The sequence below is a fragment of the Oncorhynchus tshawytscha genome, linkage group LG09, assembly GCF_018296145.1.
Source record: "Oncorhynchus tshawytscha isolate Ot180627B linkage group LG09, Otsh_v2.0, whole genome shotgun sequence".
Lineage (NCBI taxonomy): Eukaryota > Metazoa > Chordata > Actinopteri > Salmoniformes > Salmonidae > Oncorhynchus > Oncorhynchus tshawytscha.
Genome location: NC_056437.1, coordinates 38,638,070 through 38,665,683, shown reverse-complemented (window position 1 = coordinate 38,665,683; position 27,614 = coordinate 38,638,070). Strand labels below are relative to the sequence as shown.

Here is a 27,614-nt window from a genome sequence, read left to right as displayed (position 1 = left end):
GACAGCAGCCCACATCCAGAGGATGGGAATGTTGGAGACATGCCAGAGAGGCTGGAGTCAGATTATTGGCGAGGTCGTACTGGAAACCATAGCGCTCTTTATATCTGGTTCATTTGATGGTTTTCAGTGTATTTCATGCTGAAAATACATAGAATACTTTGTCCAAAGTAAAGATAAAAGCCACCGAAGGCCAGTGGGCTTGATTCCTCAGCTCCTCCACCCTTTCCTCTCTCCTCTAGGACCTTTCTGAGAGTATCTATTACATTGGTAACCACAGGCCTGTGCACAGAGACAATGAGATCTTTTGTCAGGTTCCTGTGAGGCTGCTGTCATGAGAGCAGACGTGAAGCAGGGATTCTATTTATAGGGTTGTAATAACGTCACATACAAACGTCTGATATGCGTTGTATATTTGCCACGGGCCACCTGACCTTTCTGCTTTAATGTCAGTCAAGCTTCTCTGTCACTCCAAGTGATTTTAATTCTAGATAGAATATGAATCACCTTAATCAGTTTAGGGTTGTCTACCTGGAAACGCATGTTAATGTCACTCTTGACTTCCGTACATTTTCCAGCCCCTTTTTGGATCATTATGACCTAAGGCTAGATTTATGATCTCTGGAGAGACCATGAAAATACATAAAATTCAGAGAAGCCAAAAGGACCAAGAAAACCAAGCTGGAAAATAAAGTTAATTAATAGATCAATGAGAAAGAGAGTTCCAAATAGGCCTGGGCGGTATCCAGATTGTCATACCTTCATACCTACCTTGTACAATCCTGGGATATTTGGTAATACTGGCACTGGACACAGGGGGTGCTATTTTCAATCAAGTACTTGTAAAATGTCATAGTGAATGCTAGCTAAATGCTAAGAAACACATGCAAACATTTTATACAGTCTCTGAAATAAACTATGTGCAGGACAGACAGACATCCCAGCTAATAAATTTTTTTATTTTATTTTTTTATTTTACCTTTATTTAATCAGGTAGGCCAGTTGAGAACAAGTTCTCATTTACAACTGCGACCTGGCCAAGATAAAGCAAAGCAGTGCGACACAAACAACAGCACAGAGTTACACATTACACAAGTTAAAGAAGTAACAACAAAATGTTACTTAGTGTGCTGCACAGACAAAACAAATATTAGACAGCAAGGGCCGTCTGAGTGTGATGTCAGGAAAACAACCTCTCACTGAATGTTATCAAAACAAAGGAGATGATCGTGGAAACAGCGTCGGCAGGACAGGACACTAGAGGAGAAGGTGAAAAGTTTTAAGTTCCTCGGCGTACACATCACAAACAGTGTTGTGAATAAGGCGCAACAGCACCTCTTCAACCTCAGGAGGCTGAAGAAATTTCTCTTGTCACATAAAACACTCACAAACTTTTACAGATGCACAATCGGGAGCATCTTGTCGGGCTGTATCCATGCCTGGCCCACAACTGTAAGGCTCTCCAGAGGGTAGTGCGGTCTGCCCAAAGAATTACTGGGGGCAAACTACCTGTCCTCCAGGACACCTACACTACCCAATGTCACAGGAAGGCCAAATAGATCATCAAGGACAAAAACCACCCAAGCCACTGCCTGTTCACCCCGCTATCATCCAGAAGGCGAGGTCAGTACAGGTGCATCAAAGCTGGGACCAAGAGACTGAAAACAGCTTCTATCTGAAGGCCATCAGACTGTTAAACAGCCATCACTAACATTGAGTGGCTGCTGCCAACACACTGACTCAAATCTCTGGCCAGTTTAATAAATGTAATAAATGGATTTAATAAAGGTATAACTAGTCACTTTAAATAACGGCATTTTAATAATGTCTACATATCCTACTTTATGTAGACATTCTGTACCATCTACTGCATCTTGCCTATGCTGCATGGCCATCGCTCATCCAGATATTTATATGTATGTGACCAATAACGTTTGATTTGATTTGACATGTTTGATGTGGACCATTACTTCTGTCACACCTGCTCCCACTTTTCCCCCCTGGAGCTTGAGGGAGCACCTGCCTTCCCCCTGTCACGCGCATCAACGATTATTGGACTCACCTCTACTCAATCACCTCTGTCATTACCTTCCCAATATCTGTCTGGTTCCCCACTCTGTTCCCTGCTTCTGCTTGATTGTCTTATGTCCTTGTATACCTGTATGCTGACGCTGTTCCTGTCTTGTTTTATGTCTGTTCCTGATTAAATGTTTGACTCCCCATACCTGCTTCTCATCCCCGGCGTTGGTCCTTACACCTTCATTCCTCCAGTCCTTTCTCTGGGAAGTAGTTGACGTTAACCCTCCCTTTGCTGCCATCTGAATGAATGCCATAGCCCTGGCCCTGGCTCAGACCCACCCTCCTGGGGAGATTTGTGCCAGAGTGTAGTTCACAAAGCCAGGGAAGACCAGTAGGTCAAGGGGGTTTGATTTCTCCAGTCTAGGGGTGTGTGTGTGTGTGTGTGTGTGTGTGTGTGTGTGTGTGTGTGTGTGTGTGTGTGTGTGTGTGTGTGTGTGTGTGTGTGTGTGTGTGTGTGTGTGTGTGTGTGTGTGTGTGTGTGTGTGTGTGTGTGTGTGTAACAGCACACTGAGAGAACAGAGCTGAGGCTCAGGGTCACTTTGATCTCAGGTGGGTGCTGTGTGGACTCCCCCGGGTGTTTCAGTGGGACCAGGGGGTGCTGTTTAAAGTTCTGAGGGGGCCATCACTGCCTAACTGTCACCCCGGGTTACATGCCAGCCCCACAAACTGACCCCTTTGACTTCCTGAGGTGGCTTAGAACCACCAGGTATGCCATTTTCAAACCACACTACCTAGAACACATGGTGTTTGAAGAACAACAGAAGGAATCACCATTTCCTGGATAGGCTTTGGTGACTCTAAAGATGTGAAGGTTAGATCAGTGTGTTGTAATTAAGAGGATCACACGTCAATAGGAATCAATAGAAAGCTACAGACGTCATAGTAATCGTCTGGGAATGAGAAAGCCTCAGCATAACAGCTCCTCTTTGGAAAGTGTGTCGCTGAGCTATATCGGGAGTTGGTGCAGGCAATGCCCCTAAGCAGAAGAAGGCTGAGAGTCAGAGGCAGGGAAAACCACCATGGGGCCCCAGGCACATAAACGTTATACCTCCACTTACGTTAGTCGCCCAATATTACCACAATTTCACATGATATCAAATCAAATCCAAATGTATTTGTCACATACACATGGTTAGCAGATGTTAATGCGAGTGTAGCGAAATGCTTGTGCTTCTAGTTCCGACAGTGCAGTAATATCTAACAAGTAATCTAACAATTCCCCAACAACTACCACAAAACTCACAAATCTAAAGGGGTGAATTAGAATATGTACATATAAGTATATGGATGAGCGATGGCCGAGCGGCATAGGCAAGGTGCAGTAGATGGTATAAAATACAGCATATACAGTGGGGCAAAAAAGTATTTAGTCAGCCACCAATTGTGCAAGTTCTCCCACTTAATAATATGAGAGAGGCCTGTAATTTTCATCATAGGTACACTTCAACTATGACAGACAAAATGAGAAAAAAAATCCAGAAAATCACATTGTAGGATTTTTCATGAATTTATTTGCAAATGGTGGAAAATAAGTATTTGGTCACCTACAAACAAGCAAGATTTCTGGCTCTCACAGACCTGTTACTTCTTATTTAAGAGGCTCCTCTGTCCTCCACTCGTTACCTGTATTAATGGCACCTGTTTGAACTTGTTATCAGTATAAAAGGCACCTGTCCACAACCTCAAACAGTCACACTCCAAACTCCACTATGGCCAAGACCAGAGAGCTGTCAAAGGACACCAGAAACAAAATTGTAGACCTGCACCAGGCTGGGAAGACTGAATCTGCAATAGGTAAGCAGCTTGGTTTGAAGAAATCAACTGTGGGAGCAATTATTAGGAAATGGAAGACATACAAGACCACTGATAATCTCCCTCGATCTCCCTCGAACCAAAATATAACTTTTTGGTAAAAACTCAACTCGTCGTGTTTGGAGGACAAAGAATGCTGAGTTGCATCCAAAGAACACCATACTTATTGTGAAGCATGGGGGTGGAAACCTCATGCTTTGGGGCTGTTTTTCTGCAAAGGGACCAGGACGACTGATCCGTGTAAAGGAAAGAATGAATGGGGCCATGTATCGTGAGATTTTGAGTGAAAACCTCCTTCCATCAGCAAGGGCATTGAAGATGAAACGTGGCTGGGTCTTTCAGCATGACAATGATCCCAAACACACCGCCCGGGCAACGAAGGAAGAAGCATGCTTCGTAAGAAGCATTTCAAGGTCCTGGAGTGGCCTAGCCAGTCTCCAGATCTCAACCCCATAGATAATCTTTGGAGGGAGTTGAAAGTCTGTGTTGCCCAGCAACAGCCCCAAAACATCACTGCTCTAGAGGAGATCTGCATGGAGGAATAGGCCAAAATACCAGCAACAGTGTGTGAAAACCTTGTGAAGACTTACAGAAAACGTTTGACCTCTGTCATTGCCAACAAAGGGTATATAACAAAGTATTGAGAAACTTTTGTTATTGACCAAATACTTATTTTCCACCATAATTTGCAAATAAATTCATTAAAAATCCTACAATGTGATTTTCTGGATTTTCTTTTCTCATTTTGTCTGTCATAGTTGATGAAAATTACAGGCCTCATCTTTTTAAGTGGGAGAACTTGCACAATTGGTGGCTGACTAAATACTTTTTTTTGCCCCACTGTACATGTGATGTGAGTAATGTAAGATATGTAAACATTATTAAAGTGGCGTTATTTAAAATGGCATTGTTTAAAGTGACTTGTGATCCATTGATTAAAGTGGCCAGTGATTGGGTCTCAATGTAGGCAGCAGCCTCTCTGAGTTAGTGATTGCTGTTTTGCAGTCTGATGGACTTGAGATTGAAAAACAGCTTCTGTCTCTTGATCCCAGCTTTGATGCACCTGTACTGACCTCGCCTTCTGGATGGTAGCAGTGTGAACAGGCACTGGTTATCTGCCACAACATACATATTGCACTATTTCATGCCTGGCTAGACATGGAGGGATTAGGCTATATCTCCAATTTAAATAGCTTTAATTTCTATTGCCACAGGTGATTTGTGTGTGTTGTCGTCAACGGTTGGCAGAGGCAGGGTGGGTCTGTTACCGTGGATAAGGAGGATGACGAGGAACAGCTGGAGCTTTAATGGAGCTCAAATGGGCCTGCAACCCAAGCTGATCCGCTTTGTCAGTGAGGGTGGTAAGGGGAGGTGCACAGAAGCTAATGTTGAGACTACCGTGATTAGCTTCTAATGCTATTGTCTGCATATTAGGTGTATAATGACCGACTGTATGCAAGACCCCCCTCAAACAATCCATGCGGCACTTCCCATTGTCTCAGTGCTATTGTCTGCAATGCCTCTGACTGTTAACAATGCAGCTTGGATTCAATGGGCAATGTTCCCTAAGAACGGGACAAATTGTAAATCTCCTTGGTACACCCCCCTCCATTGCCTCTGTGACAGCCCAGCAGTTTCGGGCCTCATTGCCTCATTACGGGCCCTGTCAACACGTCCAAATATCCAGTGGCGGTTTCCAGCCAGCAGACTGTGGTAACCATGGACAACACTCTGACTGAGTAGTCCACAGGTGAGGTATGCTGCTGTTGTATCTGTAAGTCTACACAGATAAGGCAGCCCATGTTGGCTTTGGAGTTAAATCCCCCGATTAGTAGATTTTCTGTCCGCATGCTAATCGGATTAGCCCAAAAATGACGAGGCCCAAAGAGATGGAAACTTTGCCCCCTTCTCTCTACTCCTGTTCCCTCATGAGCTAAACCACCACAGCTCAGGAGATAAACAGCAAACAACCTTAGTGGTACGTGACAAATTCCCTGTAACCTCTGAGTTTGAGGTAGACAAACATTCTGGAGAGAGGCAGAGAGGCTAAGGTCTTACCAGGTGTGGGAACAATGGCGTGTGCGTCTTAGAGCTGACTGAATACAGCCTGGGGCCTCATGGCTCGGAGCGAGGGAAAGAAAGAGAGAGAGAAACCAGATGAGAGACTGGGAGACTGGGAGAATTGACACAAATAAGCCCCAACAATCAGGGCCACAATGAGCAGGCTGGTTGCTTGGCGCTATGGACATGATAAAGGAGGGGAAAAGCAGGCGGGCAAGCAGGCTGACAGTGGGGGTGGGAAAGCTCAATAGGACCAGCGGGATGTGACTGTGAGTTTAATAAGGGCTCTGTATGTGTGTGCGTGCATGCTTACGTGCGTGTGTGTGTCTGCGTGTCTGCATGCATGCATTTGTGTCTGATTTATAATGACAGATCTGAATATAGTAGTTTGAAAATACTTCCAGAAAGTGCAAATGGTAATGGCCTGTTGGCTTGGACGGACACACACAGACAGACTCAGACACATACCCCCCCCTGCACTTCCTAACCTCCTGCTAAATGTATGCCAATATTAGAGGCTCATATTTCCCTCAGATTACACAGACCCACAAAGATTTCGAAAAACAAATCCAATTTCGATAAACTCATATCTTTTGGGTGAAATATCAGTGTGCCATCACAGCAGCAAGATGTGTGACCACAAGAAAATGGCAACCAATGAAGCACAACCATTGTACAACCCATATTTATGTTTATTTATTTGTGTATTTATTTATTTGCACATTGTTACAACACTGTATATAGCCATAATATGACATTTTAAATGTCTCTATTCCTTTAGAATATTTGTGAGTGTAATGTTTACTGTTAATTTTGTTTCTCATTTTCTTCTGTTCATTGTTTTTTTTACTTTCACTTGCTTTGACAATGTAAACATATATTTTCCATGCCAATAAATCCCTGAATTGAATTGAAAAGCTGACTCTGTGTACCAATTGCACCCCCTTACCACTACCAATGTCTGCTCTCCCCTTCCCCTCCACCCAGCTCCTTCTGCCAACATGGAGGAAACCCATTAATACTCCCCGGCTCCCTACCAGCACCAGTCCCCGCCTCCCACATGCTTCCGATTAAGAAGGAAGCCTCTCTCAATTCTCTCTACTTCTCTCCATGCTGAAGTGAAGATGGAGGCTAGAGAAGAGGGTTTGGGGTGAGATAGAGAAGGGGGGGTGCGGTTGAGAAAGGGGTAGACAGCGAAAGGGGGGGTTGAAATGGAGTGAGAGAAAAAGAAGAAGACGGGGGGGTGTAGATAGGAGGGGGGCATGGTGGCCCCAGTGGACTAGGATCAGGCTAGATAGATGGATGGGGTGGGACGAGGGGAGAAAAACAGACTGTCTTTGAGCCAGAAAGAGGGGGATGTGCGGGGTGGAGAGGAGAACAGAGTGGGGGTCATAGCTTACAAGTCAGTGTGGCGGATTGCTGTGGCACAAAGGGTGGTTCAAGTTTCAAGTTTATGTTTATTTTTCATATGTACAGGATACACATGGTATGCACAGTCCAACGAAATGCTTACTTGCAGGTTCCCTCTCGATATTGCGACTAAAATAAGAAATATTAAAAGATAAGAATTCAAATAAAAAAAGTAAATGAGCTCAGTAGAATAGAAAAAAAGTAGCTTTAGTATAAATACAGGAAGGCACTCAACAATTTACCATACAATATTTACATGTGTGTCGGTGAAGGGGGATTGAAGAGCAAGTATCTCTCCACCATGAATGAGAGGCTTAATTTGAGGCATGTCTCCTTTTCTCTGGCTCAGACAGGGTATTACTATAGATAGAGATCTGTGTGGGGGCTACCTACTGGAGATCACAAGAAGAATGTGGTAAGAAAACAACACGTACTGTAAGACTGTCTCAGAGAGTGTCTGTGTGGCTCAGCTCCAATGTAGTGGGAAGAGGCTTGAGAACAACGTTGCCAGATCATTTTGGAAAAGTGACCTTCAGACCAGACATGAGTGTGAAACATGATTATAACCCAATTCAATTAATATTGCATATTTGATTGTTACCTAAAATTACAAAACCCTGCAGTAGCAAACTATATAACTTTCAATTATTTGGTTATGGGTATCTGTGTGACCCTAAAGTCTAGACAGATCTGCCAAGAATAGTGCTAGATTCTACATCCTATTTAAAAAAAAACATTTTTATAATGCTGTTATACATCAAACAGGCTATATCTTGTGTCTGGTGGTTCTCATGACAATGCTGAGTGGGCCAGTTTTAGGATAGTTTGTTGGCTCGGTCACGGGTTAACAGGGAACACTGCAGTAATTCTTCAGTCTGTGTGTAAAACAAGCCTTTTCTCTGTGCTGGCGGCTGGCGGGTGACACGCTGAAGAGCTGGACACTGCCCAGTGCTCCTGGAGGGACCAGGGTGGGCCCTGCTTCACACATTCCACACATTGTAACATCTCCCCTCTGCCAGCCAGCCACAGTGTCTAGTTCTCACACCGGTTAGAGCGGCCAAAACACAGGTCCCACTGATCCATAGATGATCCATCAGTTTGCAATAGAGTGAACATGCTGGCTTTCACACTGTGCCTGTGTGTCATTATAGTACTGGCACAATAGGGGTAATGAATTAAAGATTGTCTTTTGAAAACATAAAAATGTGAAGCCTATTTTTGGCCTCCCTTGCAATGTTGTTGTGGTCCTTGGTGTGACAAGACACTGATGGTGGTGTTGTGTTTGTTCTTTGCAGCCTGGGCCAAGGTGGACATGACCATGGAGGAGAGTGTGGAGGTGTACCTGGGTGACATAGCAGACATCCCCTGCCTGTATGTCTTCAGTGAGCAGGCCAGAGCAGTCATGATCCAGTGGTTTGTGGTGAGTACTTCTGGACCATTTTCTGCACCCCCTCCTGACTCACCCAGCCACACTCACTCACTCACTCACTCACTCACTCACTCACTCACTCACTCACTCACTCACTCACTCACTCACTCACTCACTCACTCACATGTGTGTATATGAGTGGTAAGTAAGTGAGTGGAGCTGGAGCGGAGCGTGCCCAATTTGACTGGAGTGCAGAGCGAGATTCCCAAAGGTTGGAGTGTCGGACTCCTCGCTGCTTGAATTTCGCTCCAGTAGTGCTCACTTCAAGAGCTCAGGGAATGCCTCTATGACTACTGTCATAGAGTTCACTAAATATTTTCATAAAGAAACTGAACGAACATACAGGTGCTAAATCTAGGTGGCTTACAAAGATGAGAACCAAGAGCAAGAGATGGATTGTGGTGATGTAGTGTCCACCACTAAAGAATCATTGTGGAATCTGGAAAAGACACACATCCCGAAAGCATGATGGTGTACTTACTACATGCACATGCTAAAAGAAAGGAACAATGTGGGTAGATAACTAAGTGTTTCATTGTAGCAAAGTATTCATAAATAAAAAAGCAGATCTTTTAAACTTTTCATAAATTTTTGTTCTATTATCTATACAATAGGCCATAATTGATTTTGGCCCAATAGGCCTGGTATATTCCAATGTTCAAGGAGCTTTCCATTTTGATCGGGTTATTTTGCCTAAAAATCTTTATGCTTTCCTATGTATACACTACCGTTCAAAAGTTTGAGGTCACTTAGAAATGTCATTATTTTTTGAAAAAAAGCAAAAAATGTTGTCTGTCGAAATAACATAAAATATATCAGAAATACGGTGTTGTTAATGTTGTAAATGACTATTGTAGCTGAAAACGTCAGATTTTTTATGGAATATCTACATAGGCGTACAGAGACCCATTATCAGCAACCATCACTCCTGTGTTCCAATGGCACGTTGTGTTATCTAATCCAAGTTCATAATTTTGAAAGGCGAATTGAACATTGGAAAACCCTTTTGCAGTTATGTCAGCACAGCTGAAAACTGTTGCTGATTAACAAATCAATAAAACTGGCCTTAGACCATTTGAGTATCTGGAGCATCAGCATTTGTGGGTTCGATTACAGGCTCAAAATGGCCAGAAACAAAGATCTTTCTTCTGAAACTCGTCAGTCTATTCTTGTTCTGAGAAATGAAGGCTATACCATGCGAGAAATTGCCAAGAAACTGAAGATCTCGTACAACGCTGTGTACTACTCCCTTCACAGAACAGCGCAAACTGGCTTTAACCAAAATTGAAAGAGGATATATATATATACTGGGAGGCCCGTGTGCACAACTGAGCAAGAGGACAAGTACATTAGAGTGTCTAGTTTGAGATACAGACGCCTCACAAGTCCTCAACTGGCAGCTTCATTAAATAGTACCCACATAACACCAGTCTCAACGTCAACAGTAAAGAGGTGACTCCGGAATGCTGGCCTTCTAGGCAGAGTTCCTCTGTCCAGTGTCTGTGTTCTTTTGCCCATGTTAATCTTTTATTTTTATTGGCCAGTCTGAGATATGGCTTAGGCTCCCTGTCTGGCTCCTGACCTATTTAGAGTGTTTATATGCTGTTTAATATGACATGTAGCCTATTTAAAATGATGTGCACTTCTTACATTCACCTTTTCATGTTTATTCAAATACCTTTCATTCAAATCCATATGGTTTGGTTTCAATACTTCAAAACCAAATTGTAGGTTCAGGTAGTATGTTGGTTAAATTGTGCTTTTAATGAATGGAGCGAATTTGGAGCGGCAGATTGTTTTCCTGTGAGTGCACAACAGTTTTATGCGGAGCAGTTGGAAAGGACATGGAGCGCCGCGAGCTCCTCTCCATGAGCGATGAAAGGGATTTCCAACTGGTCCACTCCGCTCACATGCTCTGACACGCATACACACACCGATTTATTTCTATGTACAGTACACTGTATTTTTCACATTCACTAGTTTCACTAGTTTCACTAGTTCATCTTCTGGCACTTTCCTCCCCTACAGAGGAATCCCGGTAGCAGTAGCCGGGAGCGGATCTACTACGGTGACAACACACAGCAGATAGTGGATGATGGTACAGAATTCACGGGCCGTATCACAGTGTCCGACATTGGGGACCAGGAGGGCGTGCTGCTTACCATCCAGGACGTCCAGCTGACTGATGAGAGGGAGTTCTTCTGCCAAGTCAACGGCATGGCTGCAGGCAACGGAGAAGGCAAGACCCACCTCAGGGTGTTTGGTAAGACATTGCACTCTGCATCAGTCTCTTCCCAGCCTGATGGTCCAGATCTGTTTGTGCTTGATCCAACTTCTCTCTCCTTGTTATTCAAATGATTGAGGATTTGGGTACAGCACAGTATGGGCACATACCCTGCCCATTACCAGGTGTTTCAGTGGTTATTGATAAAATGCGACTATACATTGATAATGTTATTTTTTCCAGATCCTCCAGAGGCCTCAGTAATTGAAGGTGTCCATGCTGGAATCTCTGTGACTAATGAGCTGCCATCAAGGGTAGGCACTAGGCAGTCCACTTGAGTACATCTCACTTTATCTCTCAGTCCATGAAAGCAACATTGAACATTATAAAACTCTTTAAGGTATCTTATTCCCTCTATACAGATTGCATCGTGTGAGGCAAGGAACAGCTTCCCCAAACCCAACATCACCTGGTACCGTGACAGCAGCCCACTTACCCCCACACATGGCCGTGAGTAGCAAGAATACCAATGGACTATCTCACCAACGGACTATTTGAGAAAAACTAGTCAAGCAATTTTCTTGTTTTGACTTCATGTGGTGATACTCACAACAGTCACTGAAATACATGTTGTCGTTACATGAAGAAGTGTTTCCGGATGTCATCTATCTACCAGCCTGTGATAGCAGCTAAATCAGTGTTTTTCTCACCCCTCCCAGAGATCAATGTGGTAACACTGGTGACCCGTGAGTCCAGTGGCTTCTACACGGTCCAGAGTGAGCTGCAGTACAAAGTGGCCAAGGAGGACAAGGACGCCCTGTTCTCTTGTGAGGTCAGCTACTACGTTCCAGAAGGTGTGAGGACAGCCAAGTCCAAGGTCATCAACATCACTGTGCACTGTAAGAAACCTACCAACTGTCATATACCCCAGTATATGACATGCTATCGCTAACCACACAACTTATGCTAACTCAGCATGCTAATACTTTTAGCATTATTGAGTTCAATTGAATGTATTGCTAACTAGAGCTAATGCTTCCTCGTTGTGATAAAGGCGCTCTCCAGTTGTTTTTATGAATTTCCCTACCATAAAACTAGTAGGGTGTTTGCTGGTGTTTCTCTCTACAACACCCAAATTAAAGCCTATGCAATGATATCAGCCGATCTAAAACAAGTCAACAGCTTCTGGGTTGTCAAAGTAGTAAACCAACTAATCTAATCCAAACCCACCATCTTTGGCACTCATTCAATTTTAGCCCACAATGTTTTCTCAATGTGTCTAGTGTTGTTTGAACCAATTTAGCATACCATGACAGTGATGACAAAACACAAACTTTGCTTTTGTCAGTGCTGAGTAAATGACTGGCTTGTAAAGCGGCGTAGCCTGGTGACTTCACCAGGCGTTGAATAGCCCCGTTGATGTATGGTTTTTGTCCCGCAGTCCCCACGACCATCATCGAGTTGTGGAAGGAATCTCCCCAGGGCCTGGTCAAAGAGGGGGACACTGTGGAGCTTCGTTGCCAAGGCGATGGCAACCCCCCGCCGCCCTTCACTTTCAACCGAGAACAAGTAAGAATGGCCCGCTTTTCTGCGTCTGCCTATTGAGTCCAGAGAACCATAAAACGAGGGGGGAAAAATGACACGCAGGAGACATCTGGAGAATGTTTTTGATATTCAGACTCAGGCCTCGGAGTAGAAGTGTAGGCCTTGTGAATGGGACCGCATAATGTTTGACCCTGTGGCTCCGGGGAAGATCTTTGTACCCCGTCGGGCAAGGTCTGTGACTGACTGGAGATCAAAATCCTCAGGATGGAATAGTTCTCATTCCCATGTCTCACACACAATACCTACAGTATGTTCAACTGACCACAATAACACATTTAAGGTTTCTCCTGTTGGGTCTTAAGACTGGGATGTGGATAGAAGCATGATTTGGTCATTCAGAGCAGGGGTTCCCTAACCTAACGTAGCAGGCGTAAAATAAATGCCTGAACATTTATTTTGTCAATGTCCAAAAGCATTGTCAATGTCCAAAAGCATAAGTCGCGTCACAGAAAAGTCTATTAACAGGATCCTTGGGACACCCCAACTCTGACGTCACCCCATAGAGCCCCACAGTGGATGTGTCATAATACCCATAAAACCTAGTGGTCAAATAGGGAAATGGTTCTAATCGTTTTTCCAGCCTTCATTTTTCCCATAGGATTTTAGAGACACTTAAAATAAGGGCTGTGTTTTGTTTTAGGTTTACCCTGGAGTGACGTTTTGATAACCATGTAAATCTCTCTCGGACAAGGTGACTTTTATCAATGGATTCGGCTCTATTTACTCTCAGCTGACACCTTTACTGACAGGTATTGTGTCAATTTAAAACTTGCACAAGACAGTTCAAAGAATTGTCAGTTTAAAGAAATGTTGCCAATTTATAAATGACTAAATATAGCTAACATTAGATAGTTAATCGGCAGTCTCGTCCAGATCATCAAGGCATTTGTAGTTTTTGTAGGATGGCCACTCGGTTGTAACACTTACTACCGAGTTCCAAACTGCCTCTGCAAGCAACGTCAGCACAATAACTTTTTGTCGGGAGCTTCATGATATGGGTTTCCTTGGCCAAGCAGCCGCAAACAAGCCTAAATTCACCTTGCGCAATGCCAAGCGTCGGCTGGAGGGGTGTAAAGCTACGGACAGATTCAATCAATCCCTATCCCAGTCTGCTGTGCCCACATACTTCAAGATGGCCACCATTGTTCCTGTTCCCAAGAAAGCTACGGTAACTGAACTAAATGTCTTTCGCTCTGTAGCGCTCACTTCCGTCATCATGAAGTGCTTTGAGAGACTAGTCAAGGGTCATATCACCTCTACCTTACCTGCCACCCTAGACCCACTTCAATTTGCATACCGCCCCAATAGATTGCCAGACGATGCAATCTCCATCACTGCACACTGCCCTATCCCATCTGGACAAGAGGAATACCTATGTAAGAATGCTGTTCGTTGACTATAGCTCAGCATTCAACACCATAGTACCCTCCAAGCTCATCATTAAGCTCGAGGTCCTGGGTCTGAACCCCGCCCTGTACAACTGGGTCCTGGACTTCCTGACGGGCCACCCCCAGGTGGTGAAGGTAGGAAACATCACCTCCACTCCGCTGATCCTCGACACTGGGGCCCCACAACGGTGCGTGCTCAGCCCCCTCTTGTACTCCTTGTTCACCCATGACTGTGTGGCCAAGCACGCCTCCAACTCAATCAATCAAGTTTGCAGATGACACAACAGTAGTAGGCTTGATTACCAACAATGATGAGACAGCCTACAGGGAGGAGGTGAGGGCTCTGGGAGTGTGGTGCCTGAAAAACAACCTCTCACTCAACGTCAACAAAACAAAGGAGATGATCATGGACTTCAGAAAACAGCAGAGGAAGCACCCCCCTATCCATATCGACTGGACAGCAGTGGAGGTGGAAAGTTTTAAGTTTCTCTGCATACACATCACGGACAAACTGAAATGGTCCACCCACACAGGAGGCTGAAGAAAAGTGCAAATCAATCCCAGAACAACAGCAAAATACCTTGTGAAGATGCTGGAGGAAACAGGTATAAAAATATCTATATCCACAGTAAAACAAATCTTATATTGACATAACCTGAAACCATAACGCTCAGCAAGGAAGAAGCCACTGCTCCAAACCGCCATAAAAAGCCAGACTACAGTTTGCAACTCCACATGGGGACAAAGATTGTACTTTTTGGAGAAATGTCCTCTGGTCTGATGAAACAAAAATAGAACTGTTTGGCCATAATTACCATCGTTATGTTTGGAGGAAAAAGGGGGAAGCTTACAACCCGAAGAACACCATCTCAACCGTGAAGCACGAGGTTGGCAGAATCATGTTATGGGGGTGCTTTGCTGCAGGAGGGTCTGGTGCACTTCACAAAATAGATGGCATCATGAAGACGGAAAATGATGTGTATATATTGAAGCAACATCTCAAGACATCAGTCAGGAAGTTACATTTTGGTCACAAATGAATCTTCCAAATGGACAATGACCCCAAGCATACTCCCAACGTTGTGGCAAAATAGCTTAAGGACAACAAAGTCAAGGTATTAGAGTGGCAATCACAAAGCCCTGACCTCATTCCTATCGAAAATGTGTGGGTAAAACTGAAAAAGTGTGTGCGAGCAAGGAGGCCTACAAACCTGACTCAGTTACACCCGCTCTGTCAGGAGGAATGGGCCAAAATTAACCCAACTTATTGTGGGAAGCTTGTGGAAGGCTACCCAAAACGTTTAACCCAAGTTAAACAATTTAAAGGCAATGCTACCAAATACTCATTGAGTGTATGTAAACCTCTGACCCACTGGGAATGTGATGAAAGAAATGAAAGCTGAAATAAATCATTCTCTCTACTATTCTTCTGACATTTCACATTCTTAAAATGAAGTGATGATCCTAACTGACCTAAGACAGGGAATTTTTACGAGGATTAAATGACAGGAATTGGGAAAAACTGAGTGTAAATGTTTTTGGCTAAGGTGTATGTAAACTTCCGACTTCAACTGTACATGTATTTTAATTAAATGCATTTCAAAATAAAGATATTTTGTAGTATTTGATACATTAATCTTTATGGTATTTTGTAATTGTATTTTGTCATTTTTGCCCATCCCTTGGTGTGACAATGGGCTTGGTCGGTCGTCTGCACTGCTGAATTCTGCCCTGGCCCTGGGCAAGAACATTTTAGGCCCTCATCTTGGCAGCAGGGAGAATATATATTTTTTTCAATGCACAAAAAATATCACCCCACGACCCACCTGGGCCCCTACTGTGACCCACCGGTGGGTCCCGACCCACAGTGTTGAACCACTGATTAACTTTTTATGGCTGCAGGGGCAGTATTGAGTAGCTTGAATGAAAAGTTGCCCATTGTAAACGGCCAGCTCCTCAGTCTCAGTTGCTAATATATGCATATTATTATTGGATAGAAAACACTCAAGTTTCCAAAACTGTCAAAATATTGTCTGTGAGTATAACAGAACTGATATTGCAGGCGAAACCCTGAGGAAAATCAAAACAGGAAGTGGCTTCTATTTTGAAAACTCCATGTTCCATAGCCTCCCTTTGCTGGATTTAAAGGGATATGAACCAGATTAATTTTCCTATCTCTTCCTCAAGGTGTCAAGTCTTCAGACATAGTTTCAGGCTTTTATTTTGAAAAATGAGCCAGAACGATAACATCGCGTCAAGTGGTCATGTGAGTTTTGCTCGCGCAACAGAGTTTGGACAGCCATTGTTTTCCCCTCTCCTGCTGTGAAATACATTTGCGGTTGATATATTATCGATTATATATTTTAAAAACAACCTGAGGATTGATTATAAAAATGTTCTGTGGACATTATGGAAACTATTAGGAATTTTTGTCTGCGTTGTGGTGACCGCTCTTTCCTGTGGATTTCTGAACATAACGCGACAAACAAACAGAGGTATTTTGGATATAAAAATAATCTTTATGGAACAAAAGGAACATTTGTTGTGTAACTGGGAGTCTCGTGAGTGAAAACATCCGAAGATCATCAAAGGTAAACGATTCATTTGATTGCTTTTCTGATGTTCGTGACCAAGCTTCCTGATGCTAAATGTACTTAATGTTTTGTCGTGCGTTCGATAGACTTACACAAACGCTTGGATTGCTTTCGCTGAAAAGCATAATTTCAAAATCTGACACGACAGGTGGATTAACAAAAGTCTAAGCTGTGTTTTCCTATATTGCACTTGTGATTTCATGAATATAAATATTTGTAGTAATATTTATTGAATGTAGCGCTATGCTATTCAGCGGTTGTTGACGACACTTATCCCGATATCGGGATTGCAGCCATAGGGTCACAGGAACATTTTAAAGGGTTTATATACTGTAGCTCCTGGTAACCAGACTAGTTAAGCTGTTGTTTGGGTGTGACTTAAATAAAAGGTATAGTTCACCCCAAAATCTATGTTTGCCAAAGATTTCCATTCCATAAAAGTATCCAAAATGTAAATGTAGATCCATTAATATGACAGTGTAAACATGGTGTTGCCCCTCTCAGGAGCAGGAGACGGCGCTGGAGGCCAGCGATGACACTTTGGTGCTGAGGGAGGTGATCCGTGGGGACAGCGGGGTCTACCAGTGTCGTTCTCTGGACCTGGACACCTACGAGCAGGTCACCGGAGACATGCAGCTCACTATCCACTGTAAGTTAGCTAACACACACTGAAACATGCGCACACACACGTACACTTGTATTTTCTTATGCTCTGTTTAGACTGGAAGTGGTTGAATTAGTTACTTGACTGAGTTTACGCCATCAATTATTTTTTACCCATGGCCCTTTGATTACCAAGATAGCTCTGCAGTTGTGTTCCAATTGCTCACTGTCACTGCATCACTTCATTACTCATTAAGATAATTTACATTTTCACCGTCATTTAACATGATTTGCAGTGATGTAATTCAAATTGAGAAGGCATTTGAATGGAAAAAGCATGCATGGACCACACACCAGCATGGTACTTAGCAATGTCTTGTCCTCACATCATGTCTACTCTCTCCAGATCTGGATCCAGCTGTTGTGGTGCCCAAAGACTCCGAGATCTTGTTAAAAGGAGAGAGTCTGACTGCTACCTGCAACGCTCTGTCTTCCCTGGAAACTGCCACTGTCTGGTTCAAGGTACAGTATACCCCGTAATAAGCACTAACTTAGTGTTTTAAATGCAACACAGTTATTAGACTGACATAATAGATGACCATGTCACTTGCCAAATGTAGCTAATCAGGTATTGTCATTCAGTTATGTGGACTTAGTAATGTTCTCTCTTATATGTCTTATGTTTGTGTGTATAATTCTGTCTTTGTGTAGAATCGGCAGCAGGTTGGAAAAGGCCACATGCTGTTCCTGCAGGATGCCACCTATGACACGGCAGGAGAGTATGTGTGTGAGGTGACTGTTTCTTCTCTGCCTGGACTGCACACCTCTGGCTCGGTCCACATCATCGTCCAGGGTGAGTCACCACGCCACCACATGTACTCTCTGTAACATACAGTCCATTTCTGGGGAACTCCCAGGGGGGTACACATTTTAGCTTTAGCCCAGCACTTTCACTACTTGGTGATTAGTTGTATCAGGTGTGATATGATAGGATAGAACAAAAACACATCCACCCTGGTTGTTCTACCAGAATCAATGGATTGAGAAACAATGGATTGAGTTTTTCAGATAAGATGTTTTCAAAAACGGTCTTTTACTAGAGTCTATAATGTATATGTGTTTGTAACCCGTCTCCCAGGTGCTCCCCAGATGAAGGATGCTGACAGGGAGGTTGAAATGGATGAGGGAACTGGGAAGTGGGTGAACCTGAGCTGTGAGGCACATGCTCACCCCCTGCCCACCATCTCCTGGACCGTGACTGGCAGCCAGGTAAAACAGGGCTTGGTAGTGCAATGGGCAGTTTACATATGTGGGCATATTTACATTGCATGAATTTAGATTTTTTTTAATGCTATCTCATTTTCTTGGTTATGTCTGTTTCCGATGCACATTGGTGTGTGTGTGTGTTAACAGAGCTGGCGCGAGGTGCTGACCAGAGCCACGGAGCACAGCACTATCAGCGTGGTGTCCGTCAAAGTGACCTCTGACATCACAGCCTTCTGCAACGCCACCAACGATATTGGCACAGAGACAAAGTCCTTCAGCATCAGAGCCAGTAAGCCACCCTGCCACATACACTACATAAGAATATATGGGCATTAGTGATGGGCGGGTTGACTCATTACCCGCAGTCCCCACAGTTATAAATGTGGGGCGGGCGGGTTTAGGGTCATGAAACATTGTGTGGATGAAGGGCAGGTTGAATAATGAGAAAACAATACATAAAAAATCCATAAATGTATCATTCTTGTGCAATTCATATCTATAGGCTACACTGAGGTTTTTCTTTCTTTCTTTTTATCTTGTGCATAGCCTAAGCCTAATCTTTAGGGCCTAACTGTAGAACAACAAATACATGCCAATTGCCAAGGGCCAGAACAATAATCTAATGTTTGGGAAAGATTTGGTGACGTGGTGAAAGAGGCTGATAGCAGTGTTACGTGTGATAATTGTGAGGCGCTATACAAATTCGACAGTCATAAGATGGGGACTTCAAAATGGCCCGTCAAAGGAACTGCATTAAATGGAATACTGGACACTACTGTAGGTCTATAGCCTCTCACATAGTCTAATATAATATGAACTCCTGCAGAATGAATTATTTCTCGCAGTAAAATTATACACCAAATGTACATTTTTACTCTTGAACAGGAGTGGAGAGAAATGATTTTTTTATTTCAGCATCTTGAGAGAACGAATTCACATTTAGGTACCGTCTGTAAAGGTGCTATCTTTATCAGCATCATAAAAGATGATAGTATTTCAATCACATAAAATATGCATCCAAGCTGAACTGAAATCTTATCAAAAACATTTTGGGTCGTTTTAACAGCTTTTAAAGACTAACTTTCATTTTTTTTAAAACAACATTTTAAACCAGATGTTTTAGGCATAGTTATAGTGAAATACGTCAATTCTGGTCTTCATTTAGACAGTTTGTTGCAAAAGTGATACGCTATATATACAGAAACCCCTACACCCCTTCAATTTAGTGGATTTGGCTATTTCAGCCACATCCATTTCTGACATGTGTATAAAATTGTGCATACAGCCATGCAATCTCTATAGACAAACATTAGCAGTAGAATGGCCTTAATGAAGAGCTCAGTGACTTTCAACTTGGCACCGTCATAGGATGCCACCTTTCCAACAAGTCAGTTCATCAAATTTCTGCCCTGCTAGAGCTGCTCCGGTCAACTGTGAGTGCTGTTATTGTGAAGTGGAAACGTCTAGGAGCAACATCAGCTTAGCCGCAAAGTGGTAGGCCACACAAGCTTACAGAACGGGACTGCTGTAGCACATAAAAGTTGTCTGTCCTCGGTTGCAACACTCACTACCGAGTTCCAAACTGCCTCTGGAAGCAGCTTCAGCACAATAACTGTTGGTCGGGAGCTTAACGAAATGGGTTTCCATGATTTTGGAATGAGATGTTCGACGAGCAGGTATCCACATACTTTTTTGGGTCATGTAGTGTATACAGTTGAAATCTAAAGTTTACATACACCTTAGCCAAATACATTTAAACTCCGTTTTCACAATTTATTTCTGGTTTTATTTCTTTCATCACATTCCCAGTGGGTCAGAAGTTTACATACGCTCAATTAGTATTTGGTAGCATTGCCTTTAAATTGTTTAACTTGGGTCAAACGTTTCGGGTAGCCTTCCACAAGCTTCCCACAATAAGTTGGGTGAATTTTGGCCCATTCCTCCTGACAGAGCTGGTGTAACTGAGTCAGGTTTGTAGGCATCCTTGCTCGCACATGCTTTTTCAGTTCTGCCCACACATTTTCCATTGGATTGAGGTCAGGGCTTTGTGATGGCCACTCTAATACCTTGACTTTGTTGTCAAGGTATTAAGCCATTTTGCCACAACTTTGGAAGTATGCTTGGGGTCATTGTCCATTTTGAAGACCCATTTGTGACCAAGATGAACTTCCTGACGGAGGTCTTGAGATGTTACTTCAATATATCCACATAATTTTCCTACCTCATGACACTATCTATTTTGTGAAGTGCACCAGTCCCTCCTGCAGCAAAGCACTCCCACAACATAATGCCCCCCCCACGTGCTTCACGGTTGGGATGGTGTTCTTCGGCTTGCAAGCCTCCCCCTTTTTCCTCCAAACATAACAATGGCCAAACAGTTCTATTTTTGTTTCATCAGACCAGAGGATATTTCTCCAAAAAGTACGATCTTTGTCCCCATGTGCAGTTGCAAACCGTAGACTGGCTTTTTTATGGCGGTTTTGGAGCAGTGGCTTCTTCCTTGCTGAGCGGCCTTTCAGGTTATGTCGGTATAGTACTCGTTTCACTGTGGATATAGATATTTTTGCACCTGTTTCCTCCAGCATCTTCACAAGGTCCTTTGCTGTTGTTATGGGATTGATTTACACTTTTCGCACCAAAGTACGTTCATCTCTAGGAGACCGAACACGTCTCCTTCCTGAGCGGTATGACGGCTGTGTGGTCCCATGGTGTTTATACTTGCGTACTATTGTTTGTCCAGATGAACCTTCAAGGATGAACCAGACTTGTGGAGGTATACCATTTTTTCTGAGGTCTTGGCAGATTTCTTTTGATTTTACCATGATGTCAAGCAAAGAGGCACTGAGTTTGAAGGTAGGTCTTGAAATACATCCACAGGTACACCTCCAATTGACTCAAATGATGTCAGTTAGCCTATCAGAAGCTTCGAAAGCCATGACATAATTTTCTGGAATTTTCCAAGCTGTTTAAAAGCACAGTCAACTTAGTGTATTTAAACTTCTGACTCACTGGACTTGTGATACAGTGAATTACAAGTGAAATAATCTGTCTGTAAACAATTGTAGTAAAAATTACTTGTGTCATGCACAAAGTAGATGTCCTAACCAATTTGCCAAAACTCTAGTTTTGTTTATGTGTTTATATTCATAGCTACATCAATCAGACTTAACAAGAAATAGATGACAATGGTGGTAATGTCAACTTGTATTTTTTCCCAACTGCTATGACTGATTGGTGGCACAGTCTGCTAAGACTGTTGCATCATAGTTCAGAAATTGTGAGTTCTAATCCTTTATTTGCAATATTTGTCCCATGCCCACACACTTCTAATTCTGAAAAGTGAAAGGGGTCACACCGGTCGTAGTTATAGGTTTTTATACAGTACCCAAGACCAATCTGTGAGTTAATTTGACCATTGAAAAAAGAGCTACGGTGTAAAAATGCAGATTGAATTGAGCCCCTAATCTTAATTTTCAAGGTGATGATTGCACTTTTCTTCCCGACGCCGCAATAAATATGAGTCCACTTTAAAAATATTTGTTTTGCCCCACATGGGGGATTTAAACTTACCGCAAATAGCAGTAAATGGCAGGAACTCAGCACCTTATCACTGTGAGCTAACTGTCCAGATGTGTATTTCCTCGCAGTGAACATCATTTTATTATCAGAGCGTGACAGTGGACCTCTGGTAAGTAAGCTTTAGTGAGAAAGTTTTGGGATCAAGGACAACTACGTTTACCCACCCCCAAAATGGATATTTATAAGCAATTTCCCACACCCACAATAAAAATACATTTTTATTTTAAACAGCTCACTAATGTATATTGTTGATGGGAAGGTCTTACATTTTAGTTGTTGTTTTGCTTGTCCACAGTTCCCATGGTCACTTCAACTGCGCCCTACTTACCCGGTAAGACAGCAATCTCACTATTATTTTGTTCTTGCTGATCTCTGTTTCTCCTCATGTTTTTTTAAAGGAGAACAGGAGCATATTTTATCACTTTTATTTAGACAGTTGGAAGTAGTACAGAGAAGAAACAGCACAAATGTGTGGGATGGAATTCCTACCCATGTCACTATGGGTAACATGTGCTTTGGAGGCTTCAGCGCTACCACTGAACCACGCTCCCACACTGTCTGTTCTTCTTCACCTTTAGATCACTCTTATCTAGTTGAGAAGAACTTTTAGATTTTTTTCATTTGCTTTCTCTCAACTTTTGTTTGATTCTCTCTGAATGCACACCAACCCAGACAATGAAGGATAAGCCAACGAGGCAACTAAATAATTAATGATTTTCATACGGGCAAAGTGTTCGCTGGAACGAGTGGGAGGATTGGCTCTGCTCATTGCCTGCGGGTACATTTAAAATTCTGTCTGAAAGAGACAAATCTAACAAGAAAAAAAGAGCAAGACAACACTTATAGTAGTCGAGTTCCAAAATATAGTGGTTGAGTGCCAAAATCACTTATATTTACTTATTATTGGGGAAGTTAATGCGCTGTCTCACTGTTTTATTGAGCTGTTGCAATAGAAATTCTCATAAACCCACACCCAGACTATTGTTTCCCTTTTAACGAGGGCTTACTGCATGGTTAAATATAGGAGTTAATTGCTCTGGTAGGTAGTAGCACTCTCTAATTTCCTCCTGGGGGGATTGCACTGAAATGTTGATGGCTCTGTCACAGGGGCAGGCCAGGGCTATTTCCCATCTCTCTCTGCCCAGTGTCTGGAGCACTCACTCACAAAGCAAGAGAGCTGAAGCTGGGAAGTTAATGTGTATATTCAAACCCATTTTTACATTAAAAACCACACCAGCCTGTAGGGAACATACAGTAATTTGTACAATGTTCCGAACACAACAAATTAACTACATCTAATGTGCCATTCTGTCAGAGAACCAGGAAATTGACATTTGATTTGTTTCCCAATCTGCTTCTTATGACTTGGCCATAATTCATTACCAATAGCTCCATACTCTACAACTGTTGTACAATCTGGATCCCATGACTCCCTGGAAAACAGTGGCTGTTACTGAGTGGACTATCCTGTGGTAGTGGCTACTATCCTCCACATCTTTTATATGTTTTGTCCTACTATTACATCTATTTTTGTTGGTATTGCAAGAAGAGGATGGGCCACCCATCCCTGGCCACTATGCTTCTGAATTTGCTTCTGCCTTCTCTTTGGGGTCATGGCTGGGTTATTTACAGTAACCACTTTCTGACAACTGCTGATGTAAAAAGTTGTCACAACTGCTTTGACAACTGCTGATGTAGCAAATCTGAAAACGTTATTGTACGAGTCATTTTGTCCTTTTTATGTCTTGGGTATATGTTGTCTGTCTAGGGATGTTTTCACATGTTTTTTTTTACACTAAGGGCACTCTCACATCATGAGTCATGGGTCATTGGTCACGTGTATAGGCAGCACAGGTGACCAGGAAGTGTTTACCCTTATCATGTCTGGATGATTCTCCATGGTCATTCTCCATTCTCCCAGTTTATCGGATCGGTGAACAGGTGTAAGCATTAACCTGAGCTTGCCCTCCCCTCTCTCTGTCTGTCTGTCTGTCTATATAGCTGAGGGCAATGGTGTGATCATTGTGGTTATCATCCTCTGTATCCTTCTGCTGGCCATCCTGGGCAGTGTGCTCTACTTCCTCCACAAGAAGGGAAAGATCCCCTGTGGCCGCTCTGGCAAGCAGGAGATGTGAGTATTGCACTTTAATAACTGGTCTAGGGACAGGTTTTGTGTCTAGTTCTATAAGGTAGGTGCTACACATTTGTGGTGTGTTAGGGTAAATTACAATGTAAACCACCCTGAGTACTTGAAAAAGTGTTATGTAAATGTATTCTATATGATCCTCCATAGATTAGTCTTTTTGCCTCTAAGAATGTGATACTGTCCTCACTAGAGAGGACTTTTGAAAGTTTGTGCTCTCCATCCACAGCACCAAGGAGAACCCCAACAAAGATGACATTGTGGTGGAGATGAAGACTAACACCAAGACTGAGGATGCCGGACTTCTGAAGGGCGTCAACGGTGACAAGAATGGCCCCAGCGACCAGGTAACTATGGATACGAAAGCTATACGCTAAACAGAAGTAGCCTACTGTCTAATGTATTTCTTGAATCTGGCATGGCTCACCGAATTGACATTTTCTGGTGTTTTTTTCTCCGTGTGTGTTTTTCCCTGGAGTAAAGTACATGGATCTGAGGAAGTGACATATGCAGAGGGCCGAGCTCTGACGTGGCCAGCCAAAGTTCTTCGCCACCCCACCACATCCACCAGTCCAAGGCTAGACTACTGGAAGCCTTGGAAAAATCAGCTTTCACAATCACTTTATAATTAGGACTCAATCAATCACTTTCCCCTCATTTCTTCTGTGTTCAGCAATATTCCCCATATCTGGCCAAAACCACACAGGAATACACACCACAGATTTTAAGGTGTATGATAGAGGTTTGTAGGATGTTTTGATTGCTCCGTTTTACTGTTTCTTCTTTTGTACCGTTTCCCCAAAGCCTTTTTGATTTGATTTGATTTAGCTGTTTTCAAGTGTACGATGACTTTCATTAATTGTGCGTTATAAACTTTATAAAGTGTATATATTATATATATTTCGTTATTTAAGATATTTTGACACATACCTTTCAGACTTCATGGTAGTATCTGTTTGTGGTGTCATTTTGCTTTAGCTATTCATCCATGATCCATGTTTAGGCGTTCCAACATTATCTTATGGAGGTGATTTGACCATAAATGTCACTCAAGTCAGGCCAAGGGTTCTCTCTTCATATCTTCACCCTCTTAGGGCTCTATTCAATCTGTAGCTCTGAAGTGTTACAGATTCCACCATATAAATGTTAAGATAATTTCCGATTGAACCGACATAAGCAGCGTTTACCGTGAATGCAGTCTCCGCTAAAGCAAGAACATTGCCTTTAAATTACAATCATGCTGTAAAGCTGCATTTCCTCGATGTGGATTAAATAGAGCCCTCAGTTTCTTTTCTGATTGCTATGTCTTCTTAAGCACTATCAGTGGAAACTTAAAGGTACTACATGTAACAATTCAACAACGAACCGTCTCTTGTTGTCTCACTGACTGGGGTCAGCAAATCTGTTGTTGTCAAATGGACTGGTCTGTTGTTGAATTGACAATACAAGATTTGCTGGCTTCAGTCAATTTGACAACAAGAGATGGTCTGTCTTTTGATAGCCAATACGGCTGCACCATTTGAATGCAATTTTGTGGAGGCAGAATGTAAAACAAATTGAAATAAATATTGTGAAACTATCATTTCACTATAACTATACATATATTAAGGACATTTTCTGAAATGACAATGGAAAAATATTACATATAGCCCTTTAAGTCCCCACACAGAAACTCCCTGCCACGGGTACAAGATGGATCTAAATCCTGTCTGTGTTGACATGTTCCAGCAGTCACACCACTGAATTACAGGACTCTCCTCTTCTACTCTAATAACCATTTACTTATCTTACATGTATACCCAGATGTAAGAAGTATGTGATCTGTGGCAGTATACATGACCTGTTGTCTCCCAAAGCTAATGCAAAGATGGTTAGTTTTGTGAATGGTCTACTATCATGGACATATTATGGACCAGTTGCTGTTATGTTTTTTGTTTTTACTTTTCTTTTGGAAACCTACAGTAAATATACTGGTGTTCAAGACCTGATCCGATGAATAATCAGATTGTGTCTACAACTCTACATTCTTCAAAGCTCTGTTGTACACAATTATAACGCAATTATTTTTTATCCATTAATCATTCATGATATCAATATAATATGCTAATCTGTTGACATTGGACCAATTTTGTGGGTGTGTATATATGCACTATATTGGCTCACTAAAAGCTTTGACAGCTATACTCCATCATAAGACATAAGTTCTGGAGCTGCCTATCTGAAGAGAGAAAGCCTCAAGTAAATCAGGGAACGAGTGAGCTTGTCATGTCAGATAAGCAGTAGTGGCCCAATGCTTTGCCACCGTTAAGTAAATGGCGAAACGCCATGCCAACAGCCATTTAAATTTAGTCAGCAAAACTCGCCCATCCAGATGGGTCGTTCTCTTGTGAACTACTGTCAAGCTCTTTTACTGTTTGTAATCGTAGCATAAGAACCTTTGTAGCCATGGCCTTCAACTGTCTTTTCTTAAATGGCCTACTGTTTTATAATCGGCCGTGCCTGTGGAAATTTGTCTCATTTTGAAAATGTAAGATACACTGAATATTTTCTTTTTTCTTATTTGCTCTGTGTATTTCTTTGTGTTTGGGTGAGCACCAAGCAGAGCTGAAGGTCATTTTGTGTGTGATCCATTTTGGATGCTTATTGTAAGTTGTGTGCAGGGAAGAAGTTGTTGCTCTGATTTGTATCATTTACAGAATGGTGATATGTTAGAGTTCAATTTGTACAAATAGTGTATGTTGTGATCCTAACATTGCCTTCAAAGGTAATATTTTAGTGGTCATTGTAAGTGTTTAGTTGAAATGTAATACATTTTGTTCAGCCTGCTTTCATCCTGCCTTTGGACTGCAGATAGTGGACCTTTGGTAGTAGTATGACAACTGTGTGCCTTTTTTGTTCAGTCTGGTTTAGTTGTGTTATAGTGTAGTGTTTTGATGCTTATGGAAGGAAGAGGTCTGGACATGTGTTTTAGTTTCATTCATTTATGTCACCCAAAGACAGATCCCAACACAGGAGAAGGAAAAACTTGTGGCCTAGATGTAAAAGAGGGTCACTGTTAGTCATAACATATCACTGGTGGTGTTTGCTATCTGGAACAGCTACTGGTGGACAAGAATGTTTAGACCAGCAGTTTATCATTGTTTTGTAATGTTTTGATTTTGCAATGTGTGTAAATTAAGTATAGTTCTTGTGATTTGATGCTTGCATTTTTTACAATTCTTTTTTGCAAGAAAATGCCAAATAAAAAAGTTAAATTTGATGTCGCTTTTTCATTGTCATCTTTATACAAAATATTTAAAAGAAAAGTTTACAGCAGAGAATTGAAAACATACGAGTGCATTTCAGTGGCTAAGGCATGACTGAAAATACATTTAATTCACAACAGCTAAAATATGACTGACTATGTACCTCGACGGAGGAAAGG

The 27,614-nt window shown here is 42.4% G+C and overlaps 1 protein-coding gene across 2 annotated transcripts in view; it reads left to right on the top strand.

Annotated features, from left to right (window-relative positions):
- mcama (melanoma cell adhesion molecule a) overlaps positions 1 to 27,449 on the top strand; it is a 60,450-nt gene extending 33,001 nt beyond the window's left edge. The window contains exons 2-16 of one of the 2 annotated variants that reach the window (XM_024431883.2): positions 8,655 to 8,779; positions 10,817 to 11,051; positions 11,256 to 11,326; positions 11,435 to 11,522; positions 11,732 to 11,911; positions 12,454 to 12,581; positions 17,104 to 17,248; positions 17,609 to 17,724; positions 17,914 to 18,055; positions 18,341 to 18,471; positions 18,616 to 18,757; positions 22,343 to 22,378; positions 24,049 to 24,178; positions 24,420 to 24,537; positions 24,674 to 27,449. In XM_024431883.2, coding sequence (XP_024287651.1) covers positions 8,655 to 8,779; positions 10,817 to 11,051; positions 11,256 to 11,326; positions 11,435 to 11,522; positions 11,732 to 11,911; positions 12,454 to 12,581; positions 17,104 to 17,248; positions 17,609 to 17,724; positions 17,914 to 18,055; positions 18,341 to 18,471; positions 18,616 to 18,757; positions 22,343 to 22,378; positions 24,049 to 24,178; positions 24,420 to 24,537; positions 24,674 to 24,694 — 1,808 coding nt within the window. In that variant the 3' untranslated portion in view covers positions 24,695 to 27,449. Of the gene's footprint in view, positions 1 to 8,654; positions 8,780 to 10,816; positions 11,052 to 11,255; positions 11,327 to 11,434; positions 11,523 to 11,731; positions 11,912 to 12,453; positions 12,582 to 17,103; positions 17,249 to 17,608; positions 17,725 to 17,913; positions 18,056 to 18,340; positions 18,472 to 18,615; positions 18,758 to 22,342; positions 22,379 to 24,048; positions 24,179 to 24,419; positions 24,538 to 24,668 lie in introns of both variants that reach the window. The other variant, XM_024431884.2, reaches the window with a different exon arrangement.
- Positions 27,450 to 27,614: the final 165 nt, after the last annotated feature.